Source organism: Amphibalanus amphitrite, unplaced genomic scaffold, assembly GCF_019059575.1.
Source record: "Amphibalanus amphitrite isolate SeventyFive unplaced genomic scaffold, NRLGWU_Aamphi_draft 000430F_arrow, whole genome shotgun sequence".
In the NCBI taxonomy this organism is placed as follows: Eukaryota; Metazoa; Arthropoda; class Thecostraca; order Balanomorpha; family Balanidae; genus Amphibalanus; species Amphibalanus amphitrite.
Window position 1 is genome coordinate 271,754 of NW_024881924.1, and position 27,190 is coordinate 298,943.

A 27,190-nucleotide genomic window follows, 5' to 3' on the forward strand; every position below is an offset into this window, starting at 1 on the left:
CGCCGAAACGATCGCCAGCTCCCTTCGTGCTGCTGGTACCAATGTCGCCATCGTAACTGGAAAGAAAATTGAAAGTTTGACCAAACCACACAACAACAAGGAACAAACGGACAGCGTGGTTTACAAAATTCCCTGCTCTGGCCCGTGTCAGAAATCATACATAGGAGAGACAGGAAGGGGCTTAGAAACACGGCTGAAGGAGCACAAACGGGACGGCCGAAATCACGACTCAAAAAACGCATTCGTTCCACACATAGACAAGTGTGGAAGCCTGCCAGACTCGTCCAGGGCGGGCGTCATCGAGGAAGGAATGTCAAAATCAGTTCGTAAAGCAAAAGAAGCAGCTCATATTATGTTAAATGATGTCATCAACGTAAAATCGGGCTTCTTTACGTGGGCAAAGATCGGAGCAAAGATGGCGATAGATATTTAAATGTATTTGTACAAGTGGAGGGAGACCACACATTCTGGAACGTGGTTGGACTCCAAAAATGATGTGTTTCTGTGGGTAAATGTATCCTGTGTCATTTTCATGTGAACGATTGAACGAATACGAATAGTAATTTATCGAATATTTGTCGAATATCCTATTGAATATGCTATCGAATATGCTAATTAATTAAACATATGTACTAAGTTTCATTTCATTTGCACTGACGAAGACGCCTTGTCGTTGAAACGTCTGCGAAATATAGATATAAAGATTTGAATTGCACTGTTTTGTCGTTTGTGTACTTGAAGCGTGCGTTTGCTGCAGCGTTATTTTCCCGGGATAGGCCACGCGCTGTTGGACGTTGTTAACTCCAGTCTCGCCACCGGTGACAGTGGCGGATCCAGGGGGGGGGGCAAAATGGGCATTTGCCCCCCCCAAACGGCATGATTTTAACATTACGCCTATGGACGATGCATGGAAAGAATCGATAAATTTTTATGGTTTGCCCCCCCCCCCAAAAAAAACTCTGAGCTGGATCCGCCTCTGGCCGGTGATGTACCTCAGGAATAGAAGCACGCCTTAGTGACCCCTATTCCGAAGGGGAACAGGTCCCTCGAGCCGTCCGACACGCGCCCCATCTCCATCCTGCCGGCGATTATGAAATTAGTTGAACGTGTTGTGCAGAAACAGTTATTTGCTTACCTTGAAGAACATTATTTGCTTTCGGACGCACAGCACGGCTACAGAAAACAACGCTCCACGGAAACGGTGCTTCACGCCATAACAGACCAGGCTCTTCAAGCAATGGACAACGGACATATTTGCATATTGGTACTTTTGGATCTTTCTAAATGTTTTGATGTGGTTCCGCACACAAAACTTCTCGAAAAATTGTCGTTGTAATGGCATCGAAAAGGAAAATCAGTAGATTCTTCAATGACAACACATTTCAACATCTATCTAGCAATTATTTGCACCATCGAGGCACTATTATTGTGTTGTGTACCTGTTTGCATCCTTCACTGCAAAAATTGTCAATAAATAAAAACTTAAACCAATAATGCGTCTTTTTCTACTGAAAGCAATTCCGAATGAATAATAACCCGCGTCCCTGGGGACGCGGATACCCTGGGGGTCCTGGATTTCCACGCCCTGCTGGGGGGGGGGGGGTGTTTGAATCGGCTCCTGGGCCACGTAGCGATACGCGGAAGGCGGTGTTCGAAAGAGCACCAAAAATAATAACGAAATCACTTCGGTCACTTTTTTGGTCAGGTCAAAGGTCAGGTCACCAGGAGGCCATTGAAGGCAAAATTTCGCCGATTTTCAGGTCGAATGTCGACAATTTCCAAGAAGCCAACGCATAGCCCGGGAACCAATAGAGCTACAGCGCCGCGGAAAAGCGCATTCGATAACCCTATTAACGCCCTTTCTGAGTGTTTCGCTCAGATTTGACTTATCGTTGACGGTTTTGCCTGCAGGGGGCAAAAACTGCGAAATTAGCCGATTTTTTTCGAAAACAGTTTTTCTGCAATAACTTTTGACCCAAACCTTGCACGAGCTTACTTTTACTGGCATCGTGTTCCTCTCGTCAAGACGCACCGAATGAACTGTAACTTGACCTTGAAAGGTTAACTTGAAAATTTGACCTCAGGTCAAGGTCATGACCTGACCGGAAAGGGTCATGTTGCATATCAGTCGATCCGTATCGTCGAGCTGAACACATCCAAAGCGTTTTCATCGCTCTAGCACGCCTCTATTAAAAGTTATTCGCGAAAAACTGTTAGATACCATCCGTGACCTGAGATGACCTCAGGGGCATAAACAGGGGTCACGGATACCGTTTTCATGTTCAGTGTGTCTTAGTTACTTGTTATCCAGTGTTTGGGAGTGTTTATAATGGGATTCGTCCAAAAAAAAAACGCTTTCAATTTTCTCCCATTGACTTATAACAGGGAGGTCGCAAAATTGGCCCGACTTTAGGTCATCGATATCAAAATTCTGAGCTGAACATTTTGTATAGTCGACTACAGAATGATGTTCCGCTCCTCAGAAGCTATCAGTTGACCGGAGCGCTAAGTTGTGCCGTTTATCACGCAATTAAGCGTGTCGATTGTGAGTATTGGGACAAAGCTATAATTTGTGAACTCAGCTCGTGTGATGCGGCTCAGCCTACCACTCCAGGCAAATAATTGCCTGTGAAAAGTGGAACATCATTCCGTAGTCGACTATACATAATATTGCTCTTAGCAATCGCTGAAAGTTTCAAAGTGATCGGTCACTCGGTGTAGCTATGGCAGACATTGAAACTTTTTATGAGGTGGGGTCAGTTCAAGTGACCTGGTGACCTAATCTTGAATGACCTTAATCTGAAATTTTTACAACATGTGTAGAATTGATGCATGATAAGGTGTGCCAAAAGCCACAAGGGAGGGGGTGTCCAAACCCCCCCCCCCCCCCACAGGGCGCGGGATAAAGGTACCAATTGCAATCTATTCATTCAACTCATTGGCAATGCAGGGCAACGAGGCAGCACCCTAATTGCATGGTACTGCGGATCGTCGATGAGTTTCTTGATGACTCCGACTCTGACTCAGAACTTTCAAAAATCAACTCTGACTTTGATTTCAAAATGTTGGCTCTGACCGACTCCGAGCCCTAGCAGGGCTCGGAGTCGGAGGCAATGGATTTTTGGTGACCCGACTCTGACTCTGGATTTTAAAATCAACTCTGACTCTGACTCTGGTCAGAACTGTCGACTCCGACCGACTACAACTCCGACTACGGAACCCATCTCTCATCTACATTCTCATCTACCTCAAGGTTGCCCTTCAACCGGCTCTAAACTATGGCAACTTTCCCTATCTTCAACATGTAAATACCCTCGGGCGTCCTCGTGGTGACGTAGGCATGGGAGTGCCAGGTTGGTAGGAACTAGACTTCGACGCCCCCTGATTGAGGCCATCTAGTCCAAGATTCCTTTACTACTGAGGCTGGTTCACTGGGGAAATAAAGGCGCCGTGGTGACGTCATCAGAGGAAACCCTTCACGTTCAAATGAATGGGTCATTTGAATTACTGATTTTGGCTCGATATAGTCCTATTTTTTTAGTTTCAACCTCATTTATCGTAATGAGGCGAACTCATTGTTACATTGGTACAACTTTCGATGACACATAATCCTTTTTTTTTTCTCTCTCCAGCTCGCTCGAAAGATGATGAAATTTGCATGCATGCCTATGGGTGAAGGGGGATTCTACCGCCGCGGTGACGTCACGGTATAGGGATTCTGGAGCTCATGAACGGGGGCTGACCCAGTCTGTAGCCAATGTCTGTCGCTAACTGGACGCACCGTCAGCAAGTGACGCCGATGATTTGTCGGGAGTCAATCGCTGCAAGCTTATGCTCTTTTTTGTCAGCTCTCAGGAGTGAGCCATGTGGCCAAAAATATGTGGCGCCAAAGTGGCCGTCAAAAAGTCTTAGCGTTAGAAAGTTGGTACTAAGCAGGCTTTTCAGGATGGATTACCAGCTGTCTAAGAGTATTATTTCGGGGTACATAACTCACGGTCACTTCAAGTGATGTCAATTACGGAAAATCGTGAAACCGATACCAAACCAAATACCAACAATACCAATGGGAAAATACCGAAACCGAACCGACTTGGGAATATGAGGGAAATACCAACTTTTTACCGAACTCCCAGCCTCTTTTACATTAGTGAGGATTTTTTTATTATTTATTTCGTCATCCTTCCAACAGGCTGATGCGCCCACTTACAGGAAGGCTCCTGCTCCTCCTCTTCCTTTCCCCTCCCCCTAGGCTACGGCTAACGTGGGAGCCCACCCCACTCCTGGTGACACAGCTGGGGACGACGCCCGCGGGACGGGCGACACCGGGAATCGAACCCAGAGCCACCCGCACCGCGGGCCGACGCCTTAACCAACTGCGCCACCAGGGCCGCAAGGATTCATAATACCAACAAAATACCAAATACATTCGCCATGAAATACCAAATACCAAGTTGGTATCGGTTTGGTATCGGTATACCAAAAAGTTGGTATCCGATTGACATCTCTAGTCACTTGGGCTTAAACTTAAAGGGACCCTCCCGGCTCCCACCTTCAAAAAAGTTAATGAATTGGCATGAAAGTGATGTCGCTAGGTTCAGAAAGAGCGAAATCGAATATCTAACAAATTTTATCGAAAAATATTCACCGGTTTTCAAGATATTAGACTTTTACTTTAAATATGGAATTATTGTACTGGGACATTATAAGTATTTAGGAACCAATTCTTCGACACCAGTAATGCGTATATTGATTCGGTAGCTTTCGGAAGCTTCTGCTCCCTTCGTCAGCCGTGCTTTAAAATGCATTAAAATACAAGACAATACGTCTCAAACGTCTCAAACACCTACCAAAATACATACCACCACGAGGAAAAGTTGTAGCCGTACGTCTAAAGCACAGATGCACAAAATAATCATACGAATACACCATAACTGAGCGTGAGCACACATTACATGAAAGAAACCAATATTTGAAAGTTACCTCACACTGGCTTCTCTTTCTTTTGACCAACATTCCATAACACATATTAATGAACTAAGACGTAATCGTCCGTAACATTCGTGCCAAACTTTCGGCAGTCATCGTAAGTTCATGATCGTAACAACCGAGATCGAGACAATTAATCGGAGGTAGTCGTAAGTTCGTAATCGTTTTACAATCGCAGACGCACAAGCTCGCATATTCGCTCTAATAATCACATACAACAACCGTACATATCTTTCAACACTTCTAAACTAAGTGTGCCTATAATTAGACTAAGTGTGCCTATAATTAGACTTAGTTTAGAAGTGTTGAAAGATATGTACGGTTGTTGTATGTGATTATTAGAGCGAATATGCGAGCTTGTGCGTCTGTGATTGTAAAACGATTACGAACTTACGACTACCTCCGATTAATTGTCTCGATCTCGGTTGTTACGATCATGAACTTACGATGACTGCCGAAAGTTTGGCACGAATGTTACGGACGATTACGTCTTAGTTCATTAATATGTGTTATGGAATGTTGGTCAAAAGAAAGAGAAGCCAGTGTGAGGTAACTTTCAAATATTGGTTTCTTTCATGTAATGTGTGCTCACGCTCAGTTATGGTGTATTCGTATGATTATTTTGTGCATCTGTGCTTTAGACGTACGGCTACAACTTTTCCTCGTGGTGGTATGTATTTTGGTAGGTGTTTGAGACGTTTGAGACGTATTGTCTTGTATTTTAATGCATTTTAAAGCACGGCTGACGAAGGGAGCAGAAGCTTCCGAAAGCTACCGAATCAATATACGCATTACTGGTGTCGAAGAATTGGTTCCTAAATAGACTTTTACTTTTGTTCACTTTTTTGGATCTCCGCTGTTCCTGGCGACTTTATTTGAAGGTGCGGCATTTGTTGCGCGCAAAGCAGCATATACCACCGCGTGCTACCAAACGTTTTAGTAAAAGATTTAAAAATCGTTAGATCTCCGCTGACGTCACACATTCAGAGGGGTATTCAAAAGCATTAGCCCCTCTGAATCAAAACGCTGCAATTTTGAAATTCAATACCTATTCCCGATTTAAGGCATTTCTCGATGTTGTGAGTGCCGAAACCGGTAATTGTGAGCCAGGGACCCCATTTTGGCTATCTCAACTCAAATCTAATGTTAAGGTGGGAGGGTCCCTTTAACGGAGGACGCAAAACAGTCGAAAATGTCTTAAAATGGCCAAACATTTGTTTCGTTATGCCTGAGGCAACACTGGAGGGCCGATGTTTGATGTGGTCATCTGGACTACCTATTCCGTGTTCGAGATAAAACCAAGGATAAAACACCCGTCCAAACCCCAAAACGGTCCCATATGGGCGACGGAAAGGCCTTCGTGTCATCCCGCTTTATTCCTATGCAAAAGGCCAGGGTCACGGTAATGTGGGGTAATATGCGTCCAGACGCTGCACTGAGCAGGTTGCGATTGATACTCCAGAAACAGTGTTGGGACGCAGAATGCTTCTCTAAGAAGATCTAGGAGGAGTTTCAGGCTTCTAGCTTAACCCTCGCCCTGGCAGGGGGGGGGTCGATGCGACCCCCCCTAAGGTTTTTCGAAGATAGCGTAAAAACGGCGGCGCGCAGCGCCACCAAATTTGGCACAGCCTATGGGGCAACTTTTTTACATATGACCTGAAAATTTCAGGTCCGGGTGACCTTGGGTCAGGTCACCAGGTCAGAAAAACCGGTACAAGGTCATGGTCAAATTTCAATTTTCTGTTTGCACCTGTCCAACTCACAGTTTTGGACTGATTTCCTTCAAACTTTCAGGATGTGCTAAGTTCACCGAGTTGTATAACATATAGTTCGGGTTTTTTGAGGTCACTGACCTGAGGTCAGTTAGAGGTCATTACGTCGTAATGTTAAGCCTATGGGAAAATACTAAATTCGGAAAATACTGGAGTTATCCGCTTCGTTCTATCATTTTTGTGCTTTGAAATCACAGTACTTAACAGCAGGTCACTTGGTGCTTCTTTGTTTGTTGTTCTTATCCATGGGTCAGGTCAAATGAGGTCAACTGAGGTCAAATGACGTTTTTGTCAATAACTTGGCACATAATGACGCTAGAGCTTAAAAAATGGTATCATTGTGTTCCTGGTGATCAGCCGAATCGAATGATATACGATATGACGCAATTTGGTTAACTTGAACTTAATTTATAAATTTAAGTTTACTTAAAATTTAAGAAAAACTTGAAGTACACTTAAACAAGCTAAAAAGTATATCACTCGACGCGCCTTGACGTGCTGAGTTCACTGGTGCTTTTCTTTTTGCTCTATCTTAATTAGATCAAAAGTTATAAGCGAAAAACTTTTGACCTGTTTTTAGCGAAATTTTTACATTTATACCCCCCAAAACCCCCCTAAATATTGACCTAGAGCAACCAAATTTGCACAGGGGCGAGAACTCCAGGGAGCCCACCTACCTACCAAATTTGGTGTTTCTAGGTGCCATAGGAGCCAATCGCGAGGGGGGGGGGTCGCATCGACCCCCCCCCCCTGCCAGGCCGTGTTATGAAAAATGCCCTGCCAGGGCGAGGGTTAACTCGAACCGAAAGTATGAACACATTTTTGGAGGAGAAAATAGCATGCAGGAGGTCGTAGGCCCATCTTCAAGCAAGACAGTCCATCAGTGCAGAGGTCAAGCAAAGCTTAACCCGCGCACCGACGGGGGTCTGCGCCAACTTCGTACCGACGGGGGGAGGGGCGGATGACCGCCCCCCCCCCCTGAGATCTCGAGAACGGAGCAAGATAGCGACAAGCAGTAAACGGCAAGGGATACGCACGGACAATGTCTACAATTTTTTACGAAGGTCATTTTCAGGTCAGGTCAAAGATGACGTCACAGGGGTCAAAAAAGTCAAAATGGCGGCGCTAGGTATGGAGAGAGTTTTTCTCGAATAACTTTCGAACTAGTCAATATAGGAACAAACTAAGGGCAGCATCGTGATTCTCTCGTCAATCCGCATCGAATGATATATATGTTGACCTCGAAAGGTCAAGGTCAAAGGTTGACCTCAGGTCACGTGACCTCGAGGTCATCATGTATATCATTCGATGCGCCTTGACGAGCTGAACACAATGAGACCATCCGCGCGGCTGTATCTCGTTCCTGTACGGAGTTATTGTCAAAAAACCGCTGTTGACCTTTGATGACGTCACGTGACCTTGCAGCTGCCCAACAGCAAAACAGACCTCAAGGTAGTGAAGGTTGATCGTATATGAGGTCATGTATGGTTTATGGGGCCATTCCGACCCGTTTTAGTGGTAAAAAACAGGGAGTTGATTTTTCCCCCATTGACTTATAATGGGGAGGTCGAGAAATTGACCTGACCTTAGGTCACCGATATCAAAATTCTGAGATATACAAATTGTAGCTACTAATGACCTTATAACACCCTGTGACTTTCAAAGGCCTCCGACATCTACTGTAGCTCTGGCACGGTGACAAAGTTGCAAAAAAGTGACTTGAGGTTGGGTCATTCAAAGTGACCTGGTGACCTGACCTTAAAAGATAGGATGTTCAAACTTGCACACCATGTGTAAAATTGATGAGAGAATAGTCGTACAAAATTTCGCGGCGCTACGCGCCGCGGTTTTTCCGCTATTTGCGAAAAACCTTAGGGGGGCGGATATCCGCCCCCCGTCGGTGCGCGGGTTAAAGGTAGACTGCCACCTTTTTTCCACAAAACGGTTTTCACTAGAGCTGAGCCACCTATGTCCCAGACTGAAGTCGGTTTTCCGAAATTCGAACCCGTTTGCGAGAAATCGGAGACCAAAGTTCAGTTTGATGCCATTTTTTTAGTCCAAGAAAACCGACATCTCTACTGTTTATCGATAACTTTGAAACATGAATTTTCTTATCTTTTGGTAAATATATGTCAAAACTTTGATTGTTTCGAGATCAGAGAAGAATTTTGGAGTGTCAAAATAAAAGTTAAACTTATATATTCAGTAGTTCATTTTTCCAAAAAAGTGTGGGAAATGGGGTTTAATATGGGCCAGACCCATTCCAAATGAGCCATGATTTTTAAATGTTTTACGAACTTAAATGCAAAATAAATTAAACATGGCCAATTTCTTATGAAATCATATGTTAGTAAATCATAAAATACCTTACTTTTTCAAATAAAATGTAATAATCTTATGACCTTGAAGTCTAGTGATGTGTAAACATTGTCGCTAGACATTAACCGATTGATAATTGTATGATAATCGACAATTTTTTTCGCGATTCACGTGATGATACTTTGTCAGGTGAATTATAAAATTTTGTTTTGTCCAGGGAATAAATCATAGGCCGATCTGAGAAAACTTTTTGAAGGTGGCAGTCTTCCTTTAAAAGCAGTGCCAGGAGACTGTGATAGGCGTCTGTAGCAAGATCACATCCCAGGCAACTCATCGGATCAAGATTTCATAAAAATGTGTTGGAAATATTGAAATCGAGGCTCGTCGAAGCGAAGCGCTGTTCCAGCCTCGAGGAGCTCACGGCGCACGTCAAGTCAGTTTGGGCTAACTTCAATCCAGCTGTGCTGCCAAACATGCCGGTTGGCATGCCGCAGCATGTATTCATGTGTTTACCTTTGAAATGGGAAGCACATTGAGGGGTCATAAACATATCAAAACGCAATGTACAGTCCACAGCAGAAGTAATGTGGGGTTTCAGTCATGGGTATGTTCTGCTTCTGAAGCTTAGGAACGATTAGCCAGACTACAATGAAACTTTGAATGTAGCTTATATGTATCGTCACCCTTGCAGCTGCAATTTTAGCTATTGACATCTTCTTTTCGATCACTCCGCATTAAACAATCGCCAGTCAAAGCCAATCGTTGAGATTGGTAAAACCCCACATTACTTTAGCGGTGGGCTGTACTCTGTTTCACATGCAAATATAAGGTGAGAACGAACTTATGGGACACCCTGTATTATACGCGCGAGCGTCGCGGGGATCCCAATCCCGATGGATGAGGAGGGTCACTTGGGCCTCGAAAGCCCAGCGGGGACAGGATGGGTTGTTCGCGGGGTGGGCGCCGCCACAGCCCGCGCACAGAGGATCGAGGGAGGAGCAGGATGAGGACTCGTGCCCCGCCTCGGCGCAGTTGGAGCACGTGGGGGAGTCGGATCGGCAGTGCTGCTGGCGGTGTCCGTAGCGCTGGCACCGCCGGCAGCGGAGAGGTTTGGGGAGGACAGCTCGGACGGGGAAGGACAGGTAGGCAGCGAGGATGTAGGGGGAGGTTCGGAGGTGCTAAAGGTGGGGATAAGGATCTTAGGAGAGCGGGGCGGGCGATACACGGCGGTAACGCCCACCCGGGAGAAGCCCTCCTCGAGTTCAGAAAGGGATAGGTGTTGGAGGGATGGGGAGTAATTGGTTCTCTGGCTTTGGTTCAGGTGGGGCGGAGCCCACACCTTCACCTCTGCACCTGCGATTCGCCGGAGACCGAGCAAAGACCGTTTCTCCGACGCCTCGCAGGTGACGAGGAGGTCGCCCCCTCGCAGCGGCCGGGCACGGGGACAGCGCCCGATCGCCGACGAGAGTGCGTCCCCCACCGCCCAGGGGGAGAGGTCGGACATAGGAGAGCCGTCCATGCGGCGGATGCGGACCAAGGATGGGGCAGGAGCAGAGGACGAGGGATAGGAGGCGGAGGTAGGGGAAGGGTTACGGGACATGGTGGGGGAAGGGAGGTGAGGTGGGTGTGTGGGGTGCGTGGGTGTTGTGGAGGTGGTGTTGGTTGGTGGTGTTGTGTGGGCGTATGTGTGTGTTGTCTTGTGTAGATTGTTAGTGGTGAGGTGCAGCAAAGTGTGACTTACGAGTGTGTAGAGTGGCAATAGTAGACAGTGGCAGCAGAGGTAGCTATTCGGTTGAAGAGCGAAACACGACGCGGTCCGCATAGAGTCTGCTCACCGTCTGCGTCTCTGATCACCGTCTGCGTCTCTGATCACCGGTCCGTATAGAGTCTGCTCACCGTCTGCGTCTCTGATCACCGGTCCGTATAGAGTGTGCTCACCGTCTGCGTCACTGATCTGCGTCTCTGATCACCGGTCCGTATAGAGACGGCTAACTGCCGTGCGTGCCGTGTTGCAGTCGGACCGAGGCGGAGCGTCAGCCACCGGCCACTGTTCACCTGCTGACTGCTCTCAGCACGGTGGTGACTGACAGTCATCTCAGCCCAGTCCGCCAGTCCGTTGGACGCTCCAGCATGACGCCGCTGGAGGTTAGTGGTAGACGCTCTTGCTGTTAGTAATACGCTCTTACCATCATGGACATGCGCTCTTACCGTCAGGGACATGTGCTCTTACCGTCCAGTAACAGACAGTCTTATCGTCAGGGACGGACACTTTCACCGTCAGTAACAGGCTTTTATTGCGAGGCGCGGTTCGTCGGAAGGTCACGGGATCCACAAAAGAAGGAAAATATACCATTCGAAAGCTGATGGTGAGCTGATTTCAATTATGTAATTTCTGTCGAAAACGTTCGATGGCCTTTTTAAAAAGTTGCGTTTTTTAAATAAAAACGTCATATTTGTTATTTAATCCGCACCCCGCTGGGGTCCTGAATTTCCAGACCCTGCCGGGATGGGGGGGGGGAAGGGTGAACACCTCTCTTTTCAAAATCTGCTCCTGGGCCAGGTAGCGACACGCCGTAGGCGGTGTTCGAAAATAATGAAGAAACTACTTCCGTCACTTTTAGGTCAGGTCAATGGTCGGGTCACCAGGTCACCGAAAGTAAAATTTCTCCATTTTCCAGGTCAAACCTCGATAATTTTCGACCAACCGGCGCAAATATCAGTAACGGTAGAGCTGCAGCGCCGCAAGATCGCATTCCATAGCTCTTTTAACCCGCACCCACTGCACTGTAGGCGTTCGGGCCGGTCTAGCCTCATACAGAGCAAAAAAAAAAAAAATTGTTTTTATAAAAACAAAAAACATACCAATCGACTACAAAATGTCCATACATTATATAAATGACCATTATCTGGTCATGTAACACCTTCGTATAGGGTGAAAGGGGCTTCAAACACAAAGATTTCTTAGGCCGTAGACAAGTCATAGTTTTCGGGTGTTTGAAGAGTCAAAGTAGATGCCATGGGGATCCTATGTGCGTGAGTTTTACACGCCAGTGGTTTTATGAGTTGCTCTGTGACATGTTACGATCATTTCCGCGCAACGAAAAATGAGGTAACGAAAATCATTGAGCAGCATGAGAGATAAACATATCATCGAGTTATTTGGTAAGGTTAAAATTAATATCACTCACTATGTTAAAGCCGATCTTTTGAGTTCCCCCAGGTCGCGCTCTAAATTGCGTGTCACAATGTGCATTGTGATGTTATTGAACCGGCCAAGCAATAAAAAAGTGCGCAAACTTGCGCCATTTGCTGCTATGCAACATTTTGCAATACGCTGTCTAGCCTTTATTAGCTCCATGGTGACGGGAGCGAACAAATCAGCCTGCATTTTAGCTTATATTATTTCAAGTGATGACAGTAACACCAGCCAGTGTTATCTCGTGGGTCAGAAACATTCTAATTGACCGGAGGATGAGCTGTCACGTGACCGGAAAGGCCTCAGGCGATGCACAGTGGGCGATCCGGCCGGTCTGGTCTCGTGAAACCTCAAACACATTTTGTTTCCTAAAAAAAAATTGAGAAGTATTGCACATGAGTTAATGTGAAATTCTGCATAAGTCACGCCCCGCCCCCCGAGGCCGAGGGGGTGGGGGTGCCGCCCCCTTATAGGTTTTAACGCGATAGCTCACATCACGCCGGCGAAAAAGAGCTGAAACTTGGCATACTTGACCTTTGATTCAAGCCGGATCTTGTTAAATCAATCGCATTTTCAGGTCAGGTCAGGTAGGTCAGGTCGTTGACCTATGACGTCATAAGTGAACCTCTGCATGGTCCTCAGATGTCGCAACGTTGCAATGCAACGCCCTCAGTGCCATCAGTGCCTCAGTGCCAACGTTCACAGGGAGATGAAGCTTACAGGACGTAGCATACTCCGAGGTCTCACAACTTGTATGTCTCGGATTTTTTGCTTAACCCGCGCACCGACGGGGGTCTGCGCCAACTTCGCACCGACGGGGGGGGGGGCGGATGACCGCCCCCCCTGAGATCTCGAGAACGAAGCAAGATAGCGACAAGCGGTAAACGGCATCGGATACGCACGGTCAAGATCTACAATTTTTACAAAGGTCATTTTCAGGTCAGGTCAAAGATGACGTCACAGGGGTCGAAAAGGTCAAAATGGCGGCGCTAGATATGGAGAGTTTTTCTCGAATAACTTTCGAATTAGTCAAGATAGGAACAAACTAAGGGCATCATCGTGATCCTCTCGTCAATCCGCATCGAATGATATATATGTTGACCTCGAAAGGTCAAGGTCAAAGGTTGACCTCAGGTCACGTGACCTCGAGGTCATCATGTATATCATTCGATGCGTCTTGACGAGCTGAACACAATGAGACCATCCACGCGGCTGTATCGTGTTCCTGTACGGAGTTATTGGCCAAAAACCTTTGGTGACCTTTGATGACGTCACATGACCTCACAGCTGCCCAACAGCAAAACAGACCTCAAGGTAGTGAAGGTTGATCGTTTATGAAGTCATGTATGGTATATAGGGCCATTCCGACCCGTTTTAGTGGTAAAAATAGGGAGTTGATTTTTCCCCCATTGACTTATAATGGGGAGGTCGCGAAATTGACCTGACCTTAGGTCACCGATATCAAAATTCCGAGATAAACAAATTGTAGCTACTAATGACCTAATCACATCCTGCGACTTTCAAAGGCCTCCGACATCTACTGTAGCTCTGGCACGGTGACAAAGTTGCAAAAAAGTGACTTGAGGTTAGGTCATTCAAAGTGACCTGGTGACCTGACCTTAAAAGGTAGGAGGTTCAAACTTGCACACCATGTGTAAAATTGATGAGGGAATAGTCGTACCAAATTTCGCGGCGCTACGCGCCGCGGTTTTCCCGCTATTCGCGAAAAACCTCAGGGGGGGGGGCGGAGGCCGCCCCCCCCGTCGGTGCGCGGGTTAACACGCGCAGTGGAAGGGTTGCGAGTACTACGCCCAGTGGAAGGGGGCGGATGTCGCCCCCCCCCCTAAGATCTCAGCTCCCACTGGAGCTAGAAAGACGAAATTTGGAGGGTAGGTGGGGGCCATAGGGAACTCTGTTGTGTGTGAATTTCATGACCCTAGGTCAATATCTTCAAGGTCAAATGAGGTCAAATGTCGTCAAATCTGCCATATTAGCGACTTTTTTGCGCTTACACGCCGATAACTCAAAAAGTTACCGGCCGATTTTTTTAATCTTTCACTATACGAAAGAGCAAACATTTATGAGTATGTATCAGTGGCGCGGGAACTTCTTCCAGACTGGGGGGGGGGGGGGGGGGCTGAACCATCATAGAGATCAACCTAGGGTACCCCCAAATCTAGTTTTCTCATCGGTTTTAGGCCACTTATTTTTCAGACCTTGGCCTTTTCAACGAAAAAAAGAAGAAAATATTTGCAAAAAAGTGAGGTATTCCATCTCAGCTGAGTGAAGAAACTACCGTTTTGGTAGCCTGGAATAAAGGTTTTAAGCTGCCAAATGAGTTGCCGATTCAGTGAAATAGGTAGATTTTTCACTCACATGCTTTCTTCCTTTGTCACTCACAACCCCTAATTTGGGGAGGACAAGCTGCCCCAACGGTTCCTGGCCTCATGAAAAGTTGTGAGGCACCGCCCCCACGGCCCCAGAGTTGTGAGGGCAAGCTTCCCCCAGGCCACTACCCTCTCCCCCGGTTCCCGCGCCTATGTATGAATCTATGAAATTGTGTTGGTAGATTTCCGATTTCGATTCCTCCAGCTGGGGGGGGGGGCTCAAATACATTACGAGCCCCCCCAGCCGAAAAGTTGGAGGGGCTCAGCCCCCCCCCTAGCCCCCCCGGTTCCCGCGCCACTGGTATGTATGGTGAATTTATAGATAATCCAACAATAAATATGGCAGTTAGAACCCTGCTAAGGGTAAGATGTCGCCGGCTGAAGCGGCATCGGCCGACGCGGGAAACGCGGCAATCACAATTTTGTGTTTACACACTCATAACCAAGGGCGGCGCCACCGTGGGGGCAGTGGGGGCAGACTGCCCCCACTGGCAGGAGGCCGTGGGGGCAAGACTATGTTTTTGCCCCCACAAAATTTGGCTGATGTATGGGAACAGAAGACCGGTGCAACATTCATTATAGGCGGTTATAATAGTACGCCTGTTTTTGACGGTCCTCGTATCAAGTGCGTCAGCAGAACGTTCGTTCTCGGACCGTCTGTCGCATATCTCGTACTCCCACTCATTCTCCTACTCATTTTCATTCACCAAAAGGCTGCCCTAGAGCTTAATCTCGAGGAGGTTGAGAAGCAGTTTATCAAATGTCGGCCAGAGAAGAGATCACCCTCTTTTGGGAACCCTTAGACTGAGACTGAGCTCAGAGAGGTATGACAAAATGTGATAGGTATGTATATCCCGGGTTATCTGGAATTGTATGCGGGTCGCCCTAATGGAGCTTATTCTCGTACCTATATCAATCGTATGTGAGAGAATCGCACATATATACGTACTACGGGGAAAATGAGAAATAGGTACTGACTATAGTTTTGAGGAACACACCATTTTACATCTCAACGAACAACATAACGTTTTCAGTAGTTTTCACAGGTTTGTGTCTCGCAATCTAGTTTTATAGTTTTATTTCGGCCGGGCGGCCCGGGGGTAATCCTAACCACCGCAGCCCGGGGTAGCCCCCCCCCTGTTTAACTCCGTTAATAAGGCAGCTACTGAAAAAAATGGTACCAAACGAAAAGTATCTATGAGAAGATTCTAAAGCACCGAAACTTTTTGACCTCAGGTCAGTTTTCAAGGTCAGAATTCAAGGTCAAAGGCAAAAACCGGCATTAATGTAGTGGTCTCAAAGTACGTGTTCCAGAGGACGGCATGGTGCATAAAATCGGCTAAAAGGGATGTTGAACAAAAGAAGAGAATCCGTGGATTCCGATGATGTGCATAACATTCAAATTCAAGGTCACGATCATGCTCAAAATTGACCACAAACTTTGCACTTTTTCTTATATCTTGTATACTAAATTCCGAGATGTTTTGATATGTTTTCAAGCTTAGCGGACCCCTATTTGTGCTTAAGCTTACGATACAAGACTGCTACGAGGTCAAAGTCACAAGAGAGTATCCTTGCTAGAGGCTATTTCACTATTCAAGTCAGGCATAATAATTAAAACATGTTTTGCCATACTGAGGCTCTAAATGAATGCTTACAGCAAAATGGATGCCAGAGGCCAAGAATCGTGATCCGCGGCTACGAAATCATCACAAATGACCTTCCATGTGTAAAAAATCAACCAAATGTCATTCGAGGTCACATGAGGTCAACATAAAACTTGACCTTTTCCAAACAATATATATGTCATTCGACGCGTCTCGACAAGACTAATGCGAAGGTACCACTGCCGTAGCTCCAGAACCATTTTTGTTGAAGTTATTTGCGAAAAAAAGAAACTAAAGCCCCAGCTCGGGGTCGTTGCCCTGACCTCTGACCTCAGGTCACCAAAGTTACTAAAGTATTTTTTCTGGGTCAAATGCTACACAACCGTGCTCGTAATTTGTCTTTATCTCTAAAACTCAATTTTTGGCAGCTGGTTGAAGTTCACGTCCGTGACGACGAAGTTTGCCGTGCAGGAGTCTAGAAAAATCGGCTCTGAGACATTATCAAGGAGGCTAGGTCCAAATTTTTTGCTTCAAAAGATGTCAAACTAATGGGGGATAAGGTACAGCAAGCTTCGTCTTTCTATCCCTAAGCGTTCGTGAGGTATCGCAAATATTCGCCAGGGGAGGCGAAAAATGCCCCCCCCCTTTCCGGGCCCGCGAGGGTTAATGGTTAAACTCAATACGCCTATGCATGAAACCTAAAACCAAAATAATTTTGAATGACAACATCTAGGGACAATGTGCTCATGGATTTTGCAGATCGGCGTTATCAGACAACAGTCGGGTCAGTCTCAAGCTTGCCCCCACTGGCGAAAATTCGTGGCGCCGCCACTGCTCATAACTCAAGTTGTTACCGGCCGATTTTCAAAATTCTTTAACCATATGATTGCCTGTACATTTCTCAGTCTTCTCACCGAATTTGATGCGAATCTAATATAATCAGCGGTAAGGAGCGCGATGTAAAGACGGAACCGTCCCGCCCCGGCACAGTCTACAATTCAGGCGGCGCGTAACGGCTAGCGCCGGCCGCCGCTCCGCCGCGCCGCCGCGGCGGCAGGATGTTTGACTTTACACCGCTATTACTAGAAAAGTTGTGAACCGATTTTCTTACTTTTTGCACGAGAAGATCCGCAATTCAATTCTGGACAGGTAGCCGAAATTTCACATTGATATTATGCTTGCGGCGCGAGTTATTGGCGAAAAACAGGAGGGGTGGGCGAAATCCGCCCCCCCCTTCCACTGCGCGTGTTAACCCTCGCCCGCACATGGGGGGGGGGGGTTGCCACCCCCCCCCCCCAGGTAGTCTTTCTGCTCTGCACTCAACATTTTTAGAGCTAGAAGGCTGATTTTTCGTATAGCTGCTCCTCTATCCTTTCTTGATGTCCACTGAAAATTTCAAGTTTCTGTGATTTTTGGTTTTGGAGATATGATCTTGTTTTTCAGGTTATGTCATGACCCAAATGGCCAAATCTCAGCATCTTGCGTTTGCCATGGGCCTTGTGAGCTTTTGACACCTTGATTTCGGCCTTTTTTGCCAGTCTTACCTCCCACCTATCGTGGAACATGTTGTTCGACGATGTACAGGTGTCAAAGGTCAGGGTCAGGGTCAACCTAGTTCATCTAAGATAATTGCGTTTTAGGCAAGCTGAATTTACTTTTTGTGAAGTTTTTTGACTGCATTTTTGGTAAAAGCTTCTCAGATCATGATTTCATGTAATATGGACACAAAAACAATCGGTGCACACATCAGTATACACACAGACACACACAGACATACAAACACATATAATTGACCTTGACCTAACTTGACCTGAAATGACCTCAGCGGCAAAAATCTGGTCGGGTAGTGTGACAAAGAGGTTCTAGCTGGCTTGGCACCAGAAAACAGCATCGTCATCGGTATATGATAAGCAGCGCACTTGATATCCAACGGTGACCCAAAACAGCAACATTTTTTAGTTTGACCTGACCTGGAAGGTCAATGACTGACCTGAGAAGGTAAAACTGGGTATCATTGGATTCGTCTCTTCCCAAAGAATCTTTTTGGTCTTTACCGCTAAGCTCTATCTCCAACAGGTACGAAATGGCGCGGGGGGTGGCAACCACCCCCCCCCCCCCCCACATGCGTTCTAGGATGGGAAAATGGCATGTGCGGGCGAGGGTTAAGTTCACATGCGGCCAGGTCGGTCACGTGATCTCACCCTTATAAGTCAATGAGGGAAATATGGAAACTGCTATTTTAGCGCCAGGAATGATCTAAACTATCTCAAGCACATGGAATCATGGTTTCATGCGCTCCCTGCAAGGTACGGTGCTACACCTTTGCATTGCTGACCTTGCATGACGTCATTTATGACGTCACTAGGGCCATATTAATTTTCCGTCAATAACTCCGGAACAAAGTTAGTTAGACAATCGACCTCCTTTGACCAAGTTCGTGATCTGAGGGACTCTAACCAGACTCTAACGACTCAAGACCTAAACCCTCGGACTTAACTATAGGGGGTCGAACGGACCACCCTCGTTTTTTTTCGCGAATAACTCGCGTAAAAAGTGGCCAATCAAGACGAAACTTTCAGTACATTCGAGTTAATGAATTTTACACCTACACTGAATATTTCATGACCCTGACCCAAGTGACCTTTGCCCTGTGACCTATTTCTCGAGACCATGTTTAGCCGGAATCGCGATTCGGCGTATGTCGGCTCGCATCAGCCGCGCGTTTGCAAGCTTTTCGTGGTTTCAAACGTTCAAACATGTGATTTGGTGTTGCTCCCATGCAATAGGGTGGATGTCAAGGTCACCTGAAGGTCAGGTCAGGTCATTGACTTTTGGTAACCTCGGTTCACTTTTTCGAGTTTTACATGTTTCTACATTAGCATCGCCAAGGGGGGGGGCGGCAAGCGGGGCAGCTTACCCCCCCCCCCCGCAACCTCGGACCGGGCACCCCTGAGATCGATACAGATCCGATGAGATTTTGGAGTCAGGGAAAATGAGAGTACCTACTCATCAGAAGCGTCTCGTCGCGTTCTTTTGTTTGCCGCCTCGCCCTTTTCTAGTGGTTCTGGACTAATCGGCTGAGGGCGTTTAACACCCCCTTCCCCCCCCCCCCAGCAAGTGGTGCGTGGCGAAATACCCCAGCAACTGCCGGGCTAGGTTTACAAATATGGTATCATTGGAACAGAAGCCGGACGTCTGTTGCGTGGCCAGTCAGGGAAGCCGAGAACGCCGGGTCAGGGAGGCCGAGAACGCCGCGCTGCCAGTCGATAGGGGTCATTTTAGGTCTCTGAGAATATTTGACTTTGGTCCATCGTGAGACTGAGCGGTGTGATTGCGCCTTATTGACGGCTATGGGAGACGCATATGAATGCTTGGGAATATTTTTCTTTTTCGTTAAATATCGTTCTTTTGAAAGCAAGCCTTCAAAGGAACTCGAAAAAATATACCTACTTGTGATTTCAGGAATGCCTGGGACAGCCGGTTAAAAAAAAAACTTTTTTTTTTACAAAACTGCAATTTTTGAAAAAGGCCAACCAACGATATCGATAGAAATCGCATCATCAGCTTACCGTCAGCTTGTAAATGGTGCGTTTCGTTTCTTTTGTAGATCCCATGACATTCCGACGAACCGTGCAGCAGGGGCGGATCCAGGAAAACTCCAAGGGGAGGGTCATGAATCGAAGTGGTGCCCCTACCTATACCCAAAATTAAAAACTCAACGGATTTCGTCCACGTCATTTTGGTGGTGCCCCCATTTTCAGTTTTTTTCTTCTTTTTATTTTTTTATTTTTAGTCAGTATCTTAACTCTTAGCCACAACCACATTTACCAATTGTAAGCAAGTATATATGAATGTGCTATGTGTATATATGTTGTGGACGCTGAGTAGTGAGTACTTACCAGGAACGTTATCAGGTAAGCAAATCGTTGTCAGTCCGACGAACTTGACCCTGGCGTCTAAAGGGTCTGTCCTTGACACTTCAGGCTTGTCAGGGGCACCAAAGTCCTTCCAGGGACACCACAAACCTGTCAGGGGCACCTACGGCCTTGTAGGGGCGCCACAGGCCCGTCAGGGGCACCACAGGCCTGCCAGGAAGCAGGAGCACCGCAGGTCTAGCAAGTAATCACGACAGGCCTGTCAGGGGCACAACGGGCCTGTTGGGCCCATGAGCACCCCTGGGGGCAGGGGCACCACAGTCCTTCCAGGGGCACCGCAGGTCTGTGAGGGGCACCAGCGGCCTAGCAGGGGCACCAGTCAACACAGGCCTGCCAGGGGCACCACAGACCTGCCAGGGGCACCAGAGGCCTGCCAGGAGCACAACCGACCTCGCAGGGGTAACTTGGGCCTGTCAGGGCCCAGGGGCACCACGGGCCTGTCGAGAGGCACTTCAGGCTTTTCGGGGGCACCATAGTCCTCTCCGGGCGCAGGGGTAGCAGGGGCACCAGAGGCCTGCCAGTGGCACTACAGGCCTAGCAAGGGCACCACTGGTCTATTAGGGGCACCACGAGCCTGTCATAGCCAGGCATCTCAGGCTTGTCAAGGCCCAGGGGCACCACAGGTCTGTGAGGGGCACCAGCGACCTAGCAGGGGCACCAGTCAACACAGGTCTGTCAGGGGCGCCACAGACCTGCCAGGGGCACCACAGACCTGCCAGGGGCACCAGAGGTCTGCCAGGGGCACCACCGGCCTCGCAGGGGCACCTTGGGCCTGTCAGGGGCACCACGGGCCTGCCGAGGGGCACTTCAGACTTTTCAGGGGCACCAGTCCTCTCCGGGCGCAGGGGTACCAGCGGCCTAGCAAGGGCACCAGAGGCCTGCCAGGGGCACCAGCGGCCTAGCAAGGGCACCAGAGGCCTGCCAGGGGCACCACAGGCCTAACAAGGGCACCACGGGCCTGTCAGGGGCACCTCAGGCTTGTCAGGGCCCAGGGACACCACAGTCCTTCCAAGGGCACCGCAAGACTGTCAGGGGCACCAGAGGCCTGCCAGGGGCACCACAGGCCTAGCAAGGGCACCACTGGCCTGTCAGGGGCACCTCAGGCTTGTCAGGGCCCAGGGGCACCACAGTCCTTCCAGGGGCATTACAAGCCTGTCAGGGGCACCAGAGACCTAGCAAGGGCACCACAGGCCTGCCATGGACACCACAGGCCTGCCAGGGGCACCACCGGCCTTGCAGGGGCGCCTCAGGCCTGTCAGGGGCACCACGTGCCTGCCGGGGACACTTCAGGCTTGTCAGGGGCGTTACAGTCCTGTCAGGGCCCAGGGGCACCAGGCCCGTGGTGTCCCTGCTAGGCCTGTGGTGCCCCTGGCGGTCCTGTGGTGCCCCTGTCAGGACTGTGATACCCCTGATAGGCCGGTGGTGCCCCTGGCAGGTCTTTGGGCCCCCGGGCCTCAAGGGGGGGCATGACCCATGTGACCCCCCCTTGGATCCGCCACTGCCGTGCAGGGACAAAAACTGTTACTATATCAGGGGTAGACGCTTACCGCTAGTAACACGCTCTTACTGTCCGATACAGACGCTCTTGCTGTCAGGGGCAGACAATTTATGTCAGGAACATACGCTCTTGCTGTCAAGAACAGTCTTACCGACAGGGACAGATCATCTTACCGTCAAGGACAGACACCGACTGGGAGAGACGCTACTGTCAGGGAGTTACCGTCAGGGACAGACACTGCTGTCAAGGAGAGACATCGTCAGCGTCGTGAGTTGATGAGTGTCGTAGCTCGTTTGCTCTGAAATTAACAAAGTGCGTTTGGTTGGCAGGTACGCCAGTTGGCCACATTCTGTATAACCTGGACCGGATACGCGCTCACCTACTTCCTGCGCATGCCTTTAGGCATCATCAAGGCGGACCTACGCGACCAGGCGGGCCTGAACGAGGCGCAGCTGGGATGGATGGACGCCGCTCTGCTGGCGCCCTACGCTCTGGCGCAAATGGCGCTGGCGCCGGCCGGCCAGCGGCTCGGAGCGCGGCGCACGCTCGGCCTCGGACTGTTGGCCGCCGGCGGCGCCATGCTGCCGTTTGGCTTGGTCGGCGGTCCCGGCGCCATGGCCATGATGCTGGCGCTGAACGGCGCCGCGCAGTCGTGCTGCTGGCCAGCCTGTGCGCGATCACTGGCCGAATGGTTCCCAGACAATCGGCGCAACTCGGTGTTTGGTCTGTTCGGCACTTCGGCGTTCACTGGCGGAATTGTAGGCACTGTGCTGGCAGTTTACCTGCAGGGTGCCTACGGATGGCGTCTAGTGCACCTGATCCCTTCACTGCTGTGTATGTGTTTTGGCTTGCTAGTGCTGCTTGTGCTGTACTCGCCTGAGGAGCTCGGTGTCGCCGTGCACGAGAAGGAGTCGGCAGTGACCAAGTCGTCAATTCCTGACGCTGCCCAGAGACTGACATGGCGCGACGTCTGGCAAATTCCTGTCATCCCCGAGGTAGCCGCAGGCCTCCTGTTCTTGAAGCTGGTACGCTATGGCGTCTATATGTGGTTGCCAATGTTTCTGTCGCAGCAACTACACTACGGTCGTCAGGCGGCCGGGCTGCTGACACAGGCATTCGACGTGGGAGCAGTGTTGGGCTCAGCCGTCATCGGGGTGGCTGTAGATCGTGTGTTCGCGGGCCGGGCGCTCACCGGCTGTCTGCTGAGCGTCGTGGCTTCAACACTCTCGCTGCTGCTGTTCTCGCTGACCAGCGGCTGGGGCGCTCCCGCCAACGGCCTGTTTCTGCTAATGGCCGGCATGTTCGGCGGCGGGCCGAATACACTCCTCGCCGCCGCCATACCCACCGAGCTGGGGCAGCGTGACGAGCGGCGCGCGGCGCAGGCTGCCAGTGGTGCCGTCAACGGGTTCGGCAGCGTGGGCACGTTCCTGGAGGGCCCGCTGCTGGGCGCGGTGGCGCTTCACCTGGGCTGGCCGGCCGTGTTCTACTCGATGGTGTTGTCGAGCGCAATGTCAGTGCTGTGCGTGCTGCGCGCCGTCCTGTTGGAGCAGCACTGGCGGCGGCGCCTGCGCGCGCCACTGAACGGCCCCACGTGACTCGCGTTTGGTGCTGTCGCACACCTGATGTTTAAGGTGTCCATCATACTGTCACAGAAACCGAAAATCGGTGATTAGCCTCAGATGGCTGTGCCTTTTGCATGTGTTTTTACATTTTGCAATGTTGTGAAGTCATTTCTGCATGCTTCTAGGCACTCTTCACAAGTTTTACGAGCGGGTATCGAAAAAGTTCTTGTTATCACCATGAAATGTGTAGATACATAAAAAATGATCTTTTAAATATAATGTTCATTACTCCTCCAGAAGTCACTATACACGACTACAAACCCAGTGAACATGCCGATGTCGGCCCGACAGCGAACCGACGTCGTCTGGGACTCGGTCCGCTGTCGGTCCACCGTCGGCCCGATCCTCGGCTGGTGAGTGGCTATGTCCGCCTAGTACGAAATCCGACCGACATGCAACCGCCAGTGGGCCGAGGTCGGGCCGACGTGGGCAAATGACCTGGGCCGACATTCTCCCGCCCTTTGCCGACAGCCGCCCGATAACACACCGAAATCTAGCCGATGTTCGCCGATATCCGCCCTCTTCGTTGCCTCCTCTTGCCGACAGCCGCCCGACAGCCGCCCGACGTCATACCAATGCCTGCCCTATGACCGCCGACACCCACCCGATGCCATCCCACTCTCTTTCTACAGTGGTGGCCCGACATGATGCCGACACAAGCCCGATGTCTGCCGACACCCACCCGATAGTATCCCGCTCTCTAACCTCAGTGGCCCGACGTGATGCCGACACAAGCCCGATGTCCTCAGACACCCACCCGATGCCATCCCAATCTCTTTCTACAGTGGTGGCCCGACATGATGCCGATGTTAGCCCGATGTCCGCCGACACACACCCGATAGTATCCCGCTCTCTAACCTCAGTGCTCTCATCATCCAGCAGATACTGATTACTTGTCAACAAAACACATGTATTCACGGTTCTGGTGTACAAAAAGTACTAGCAAGCACGTCGCCTGTCATTGGGGCAGCGCAAAAAAAAAAACGACTATAGTCTGTTCCATATCAAGCTTGCAGTTGGAATTTCTTCGGCAAATCGCTCCTCCGCTAAGAATTTGCTTCTTAAAATGTAAGAGCTGTATATACAGAAATCACGCACTGCTTTCAGCAGGGCACTTCGGCTGCAAACTTGTTCGAATTGAATTTCGTTTCAAAACGAAACAGAGTATAGTAGGTACGGGCGGCACGTCTCTTCCAGCGCCGCTGCCTCGGTAGTCGGTAGGGTGGCACTCAAGGCGTAACTCGTTTTTAAAAGCGAGTGCCGCCCCATTTGCGTCGACCGCCGTACCCCCGGAGCGCACAAAAACACTGGTGGACGGAGACACTGGCTCCTCAGAGCACGCGGAAACACCAGTCAGCGATGGCGCCAGGGGCGGATCCAGGAAAACTCCAAGGGGAGGGTCATGAATCGAAGTGGTGCCCCTACCTATACCCAAAATTAAAAACTCAACGGATTTCGTCCACTTCATTTTGGTGGTGCCCCCATTTTCACTTTTTTATTTTTATTTTTTATTTTTAGTCAGTATCTTACCTCTTAGCCACAACCACATTTACCAATTGTAAGCAAGTATATATGAATGTGCTATGTGTATATATGTTGTGGACGCTGAGTAATGAGTACTTACCAGGAACGTTATCAGGTAAGCAAATCGTTGTCAGTCCGACGAACTTGACCCTGGCGTCTAAAGGGTCTGTCCTTGACACTTCAGGCTTGTCAGGGGCACCAAAGTCCTTCCAGGGACACCACAAACCTGTCAGGGGCACCTACGGCCTTGTAGGGGCGCCACAGGCCCGCCAGGGGCACCACAGGCCTGCCAGGAAGCAGGGGCACCACAGGTCTAGCAAGTATACACGACAGGCCTGTCAGGGGCACAACGGGCCTGTTGGGCCCATGAGCACCCCTAGGGGCAGGGGCACCACAGTCCTTCCAGGGGCACCGCAGGCCTGTGAGGGGCACCAGCGGCCTAGCAGGGGCACCAGTCAACACAGGCCTGCCAGGGGCACCACAGACCTGCCAGGGGCACCAGAGGCCTGCCAGGAGCACCACCGACCTCGCAGGGGTAACTTGGGCCTGTCAGGGCCCAGGGGCACCACGGGCCTGTCGAGAGGCACTTCAGGCTTTTCAGGGGCACCATAGTCCTCTCAGGGCGCAGGGGTAGCAGGGGCACCAGAGGCCTGCCAGGGGCACTACAGGCCTAGCAAGGGCACCACTGGTCTATCAGGGGCACCACGAGCCTGTCATAGCCAGGCATCTCAGGCTTGTCAAGGCCCAGCGGCACCACAGGTCTGTGAGGGGCACCAGCGACCTAGCAGGGGCACCAGTCAACACAGGTCTGCCAGGGGCGCCACAGACCTGCCAGGGACACCACAGACCTGCCAGGGGCACCAGAGGCCTGCCAGGGGCACCACCGGCCTCGCAGGGGCACCTTGGGCCTGTCAGGGGCACGACGGGCCTGCCGAGGGGCACTTCAGACTTTTCAGGGGCGCCAGTCCTCTCCGGGCGCAGGGGCACCAGAGGCCTACCAGGGGCACCAGCGGCCTAGCAAGGGCACCAGAGGCCTGCCAGGGGCACCAGCGGCCTAGCAAGGGCACCAGAGGCCTGCCAGGGGCACCACAGGCCTAACAAGGGCACCACAGGCCTGTCAGGGGCACCTCAGGCTTGTCAGGGCCCAGGGACACCACAGTCCTTCCAAGGGCACCGCAAGCCTGTCAGGGGTACCAGAGGCCTGCCAGGGGCACCACAGGCCTATCAAGGGCACCTCTGTCCTGTCAGGGGCACCTCAGGCTTGTCAGGGCCCAGGGGCACCACAGTCCTTCCAGAGGCATTACAAGCCTGTCAGGGGCACCAGAGGCCTAGCAAGGGCACCACAGGCCTGCCATAGACACCACAGGCCTGCCAGGGGCACCACCGGCCTTGCAGGGGCGCCTCAGGCCTGTCAGGGGCACCACGTGCCTGCCGGGGACACTTCAGGCTTGTCAGGGGCGTTACAGTCCTGTCAGGGCCCAGGGGCACCAGGCCCGTGGTGTCCCTGCTAGGCCTGTGGTGCCCCTGGCGGTCCTGTGGTGCCCCTGTCAGGACTGTGATACCCCTGATAGGCCGGTGGTGCCCCTGGAAGGTCTTTGGGCCACCGGGCCTCAAGGGGGGGGCCATGACCCATGTGACCCCCCCCTTGGATCCGCCCCTGGATGGCGCAGCCGCCGACTAAGCACCAGCGGCCGTCTCAGCCGCATGGCACTGCACTTGGCCAATATCACGCCGATTGGCCTGCCACGTGGCTCAGATATGGCCGAGCTTACCGCACTAAAAACACACGCATACGAAACGGGCACCGTGCCGCGGCGTTCCCAGTCCCTCGTCCCATGTAGCGAGTGCAGTGGGCATGGCGCTCTGCCCGAGCCGGCACGGGCCCCCGGATGGGCACCGCCGGACGATCCCGGCTGGTGACGTGGTGCACCACCGCACCCTGAGACGCATCCGGCTGACTCCGAGAGATCTCGCCGGCTTGATCAGCAGCTGCCTCGTGCGCTGTTGTTATCGCCGTCGCTGAGGACGGCGATAACAACAGCTGCTTCTCGCTGAGCAGCTGACCCTAAAGACGCTGGCCATGGAAGTCCGCAGACCATTAATTTCGAACATGAATTTGAATCCGAATATGTTGCCAAATAGATGAACATGCATTTACCCCGCGTTCGATGTCTCCCGGACGGCGAAGATTCTATACCGTCCGGGCCCAAAATGCCGTTCGATGTCGCACCACGTAGAATCTTTGCCGTCCGCGCAGAATCTTTTGAGCGTACTACGGTGGGCAGAGAGGCAATGATGGCGCGTATTTCAAAAGCGGCGCAGCAGCTGTTTACGGGGCCCCGTT

The 27,190-nt window shown here is 50.4% G+C and overlaps 1 protein-coding gene across 2 annotated transcripts in view; it reads left to right on the plus strand.

Moving 5' to 3' along the window:
• The window catches only part of LOC122391305 (glucose-6-phosphate exchanger SLC37A2-like), a 45,333-nt gene extending 21,795 nt beyond the window's left edge, over nt 1–23,538 (plus strand). The window contains exons 1-3 of one of the 2 annotated variants that reach the window (XM_043385101.1): nt 10,537–10,654; nt 11,093–11,222; nt 22,030–23,538. In XM_043385101.1, coding sequence (XP_043241036.1) covers nt 10,617–10,654; nt 11,093–11,222; nt 22,030–23,295 — 1,434 coding nt within the window. In that variant the 5' untranslated portion in view covers nt 10,537–10,616 and the 3' untranslated portion in view covers nt 23,296–23,538. Of the gene's footprint in view, nt 1–10,536; nt 10,655–11,092; nt 11,223–22,029 lie in introns of those variants that run through there. The other variant, XM_043385102.1, reaches the window with a different exon arrangement.
• Nucleotides 23,539–27,190: the final 3,652 nt, after the last annotated feature.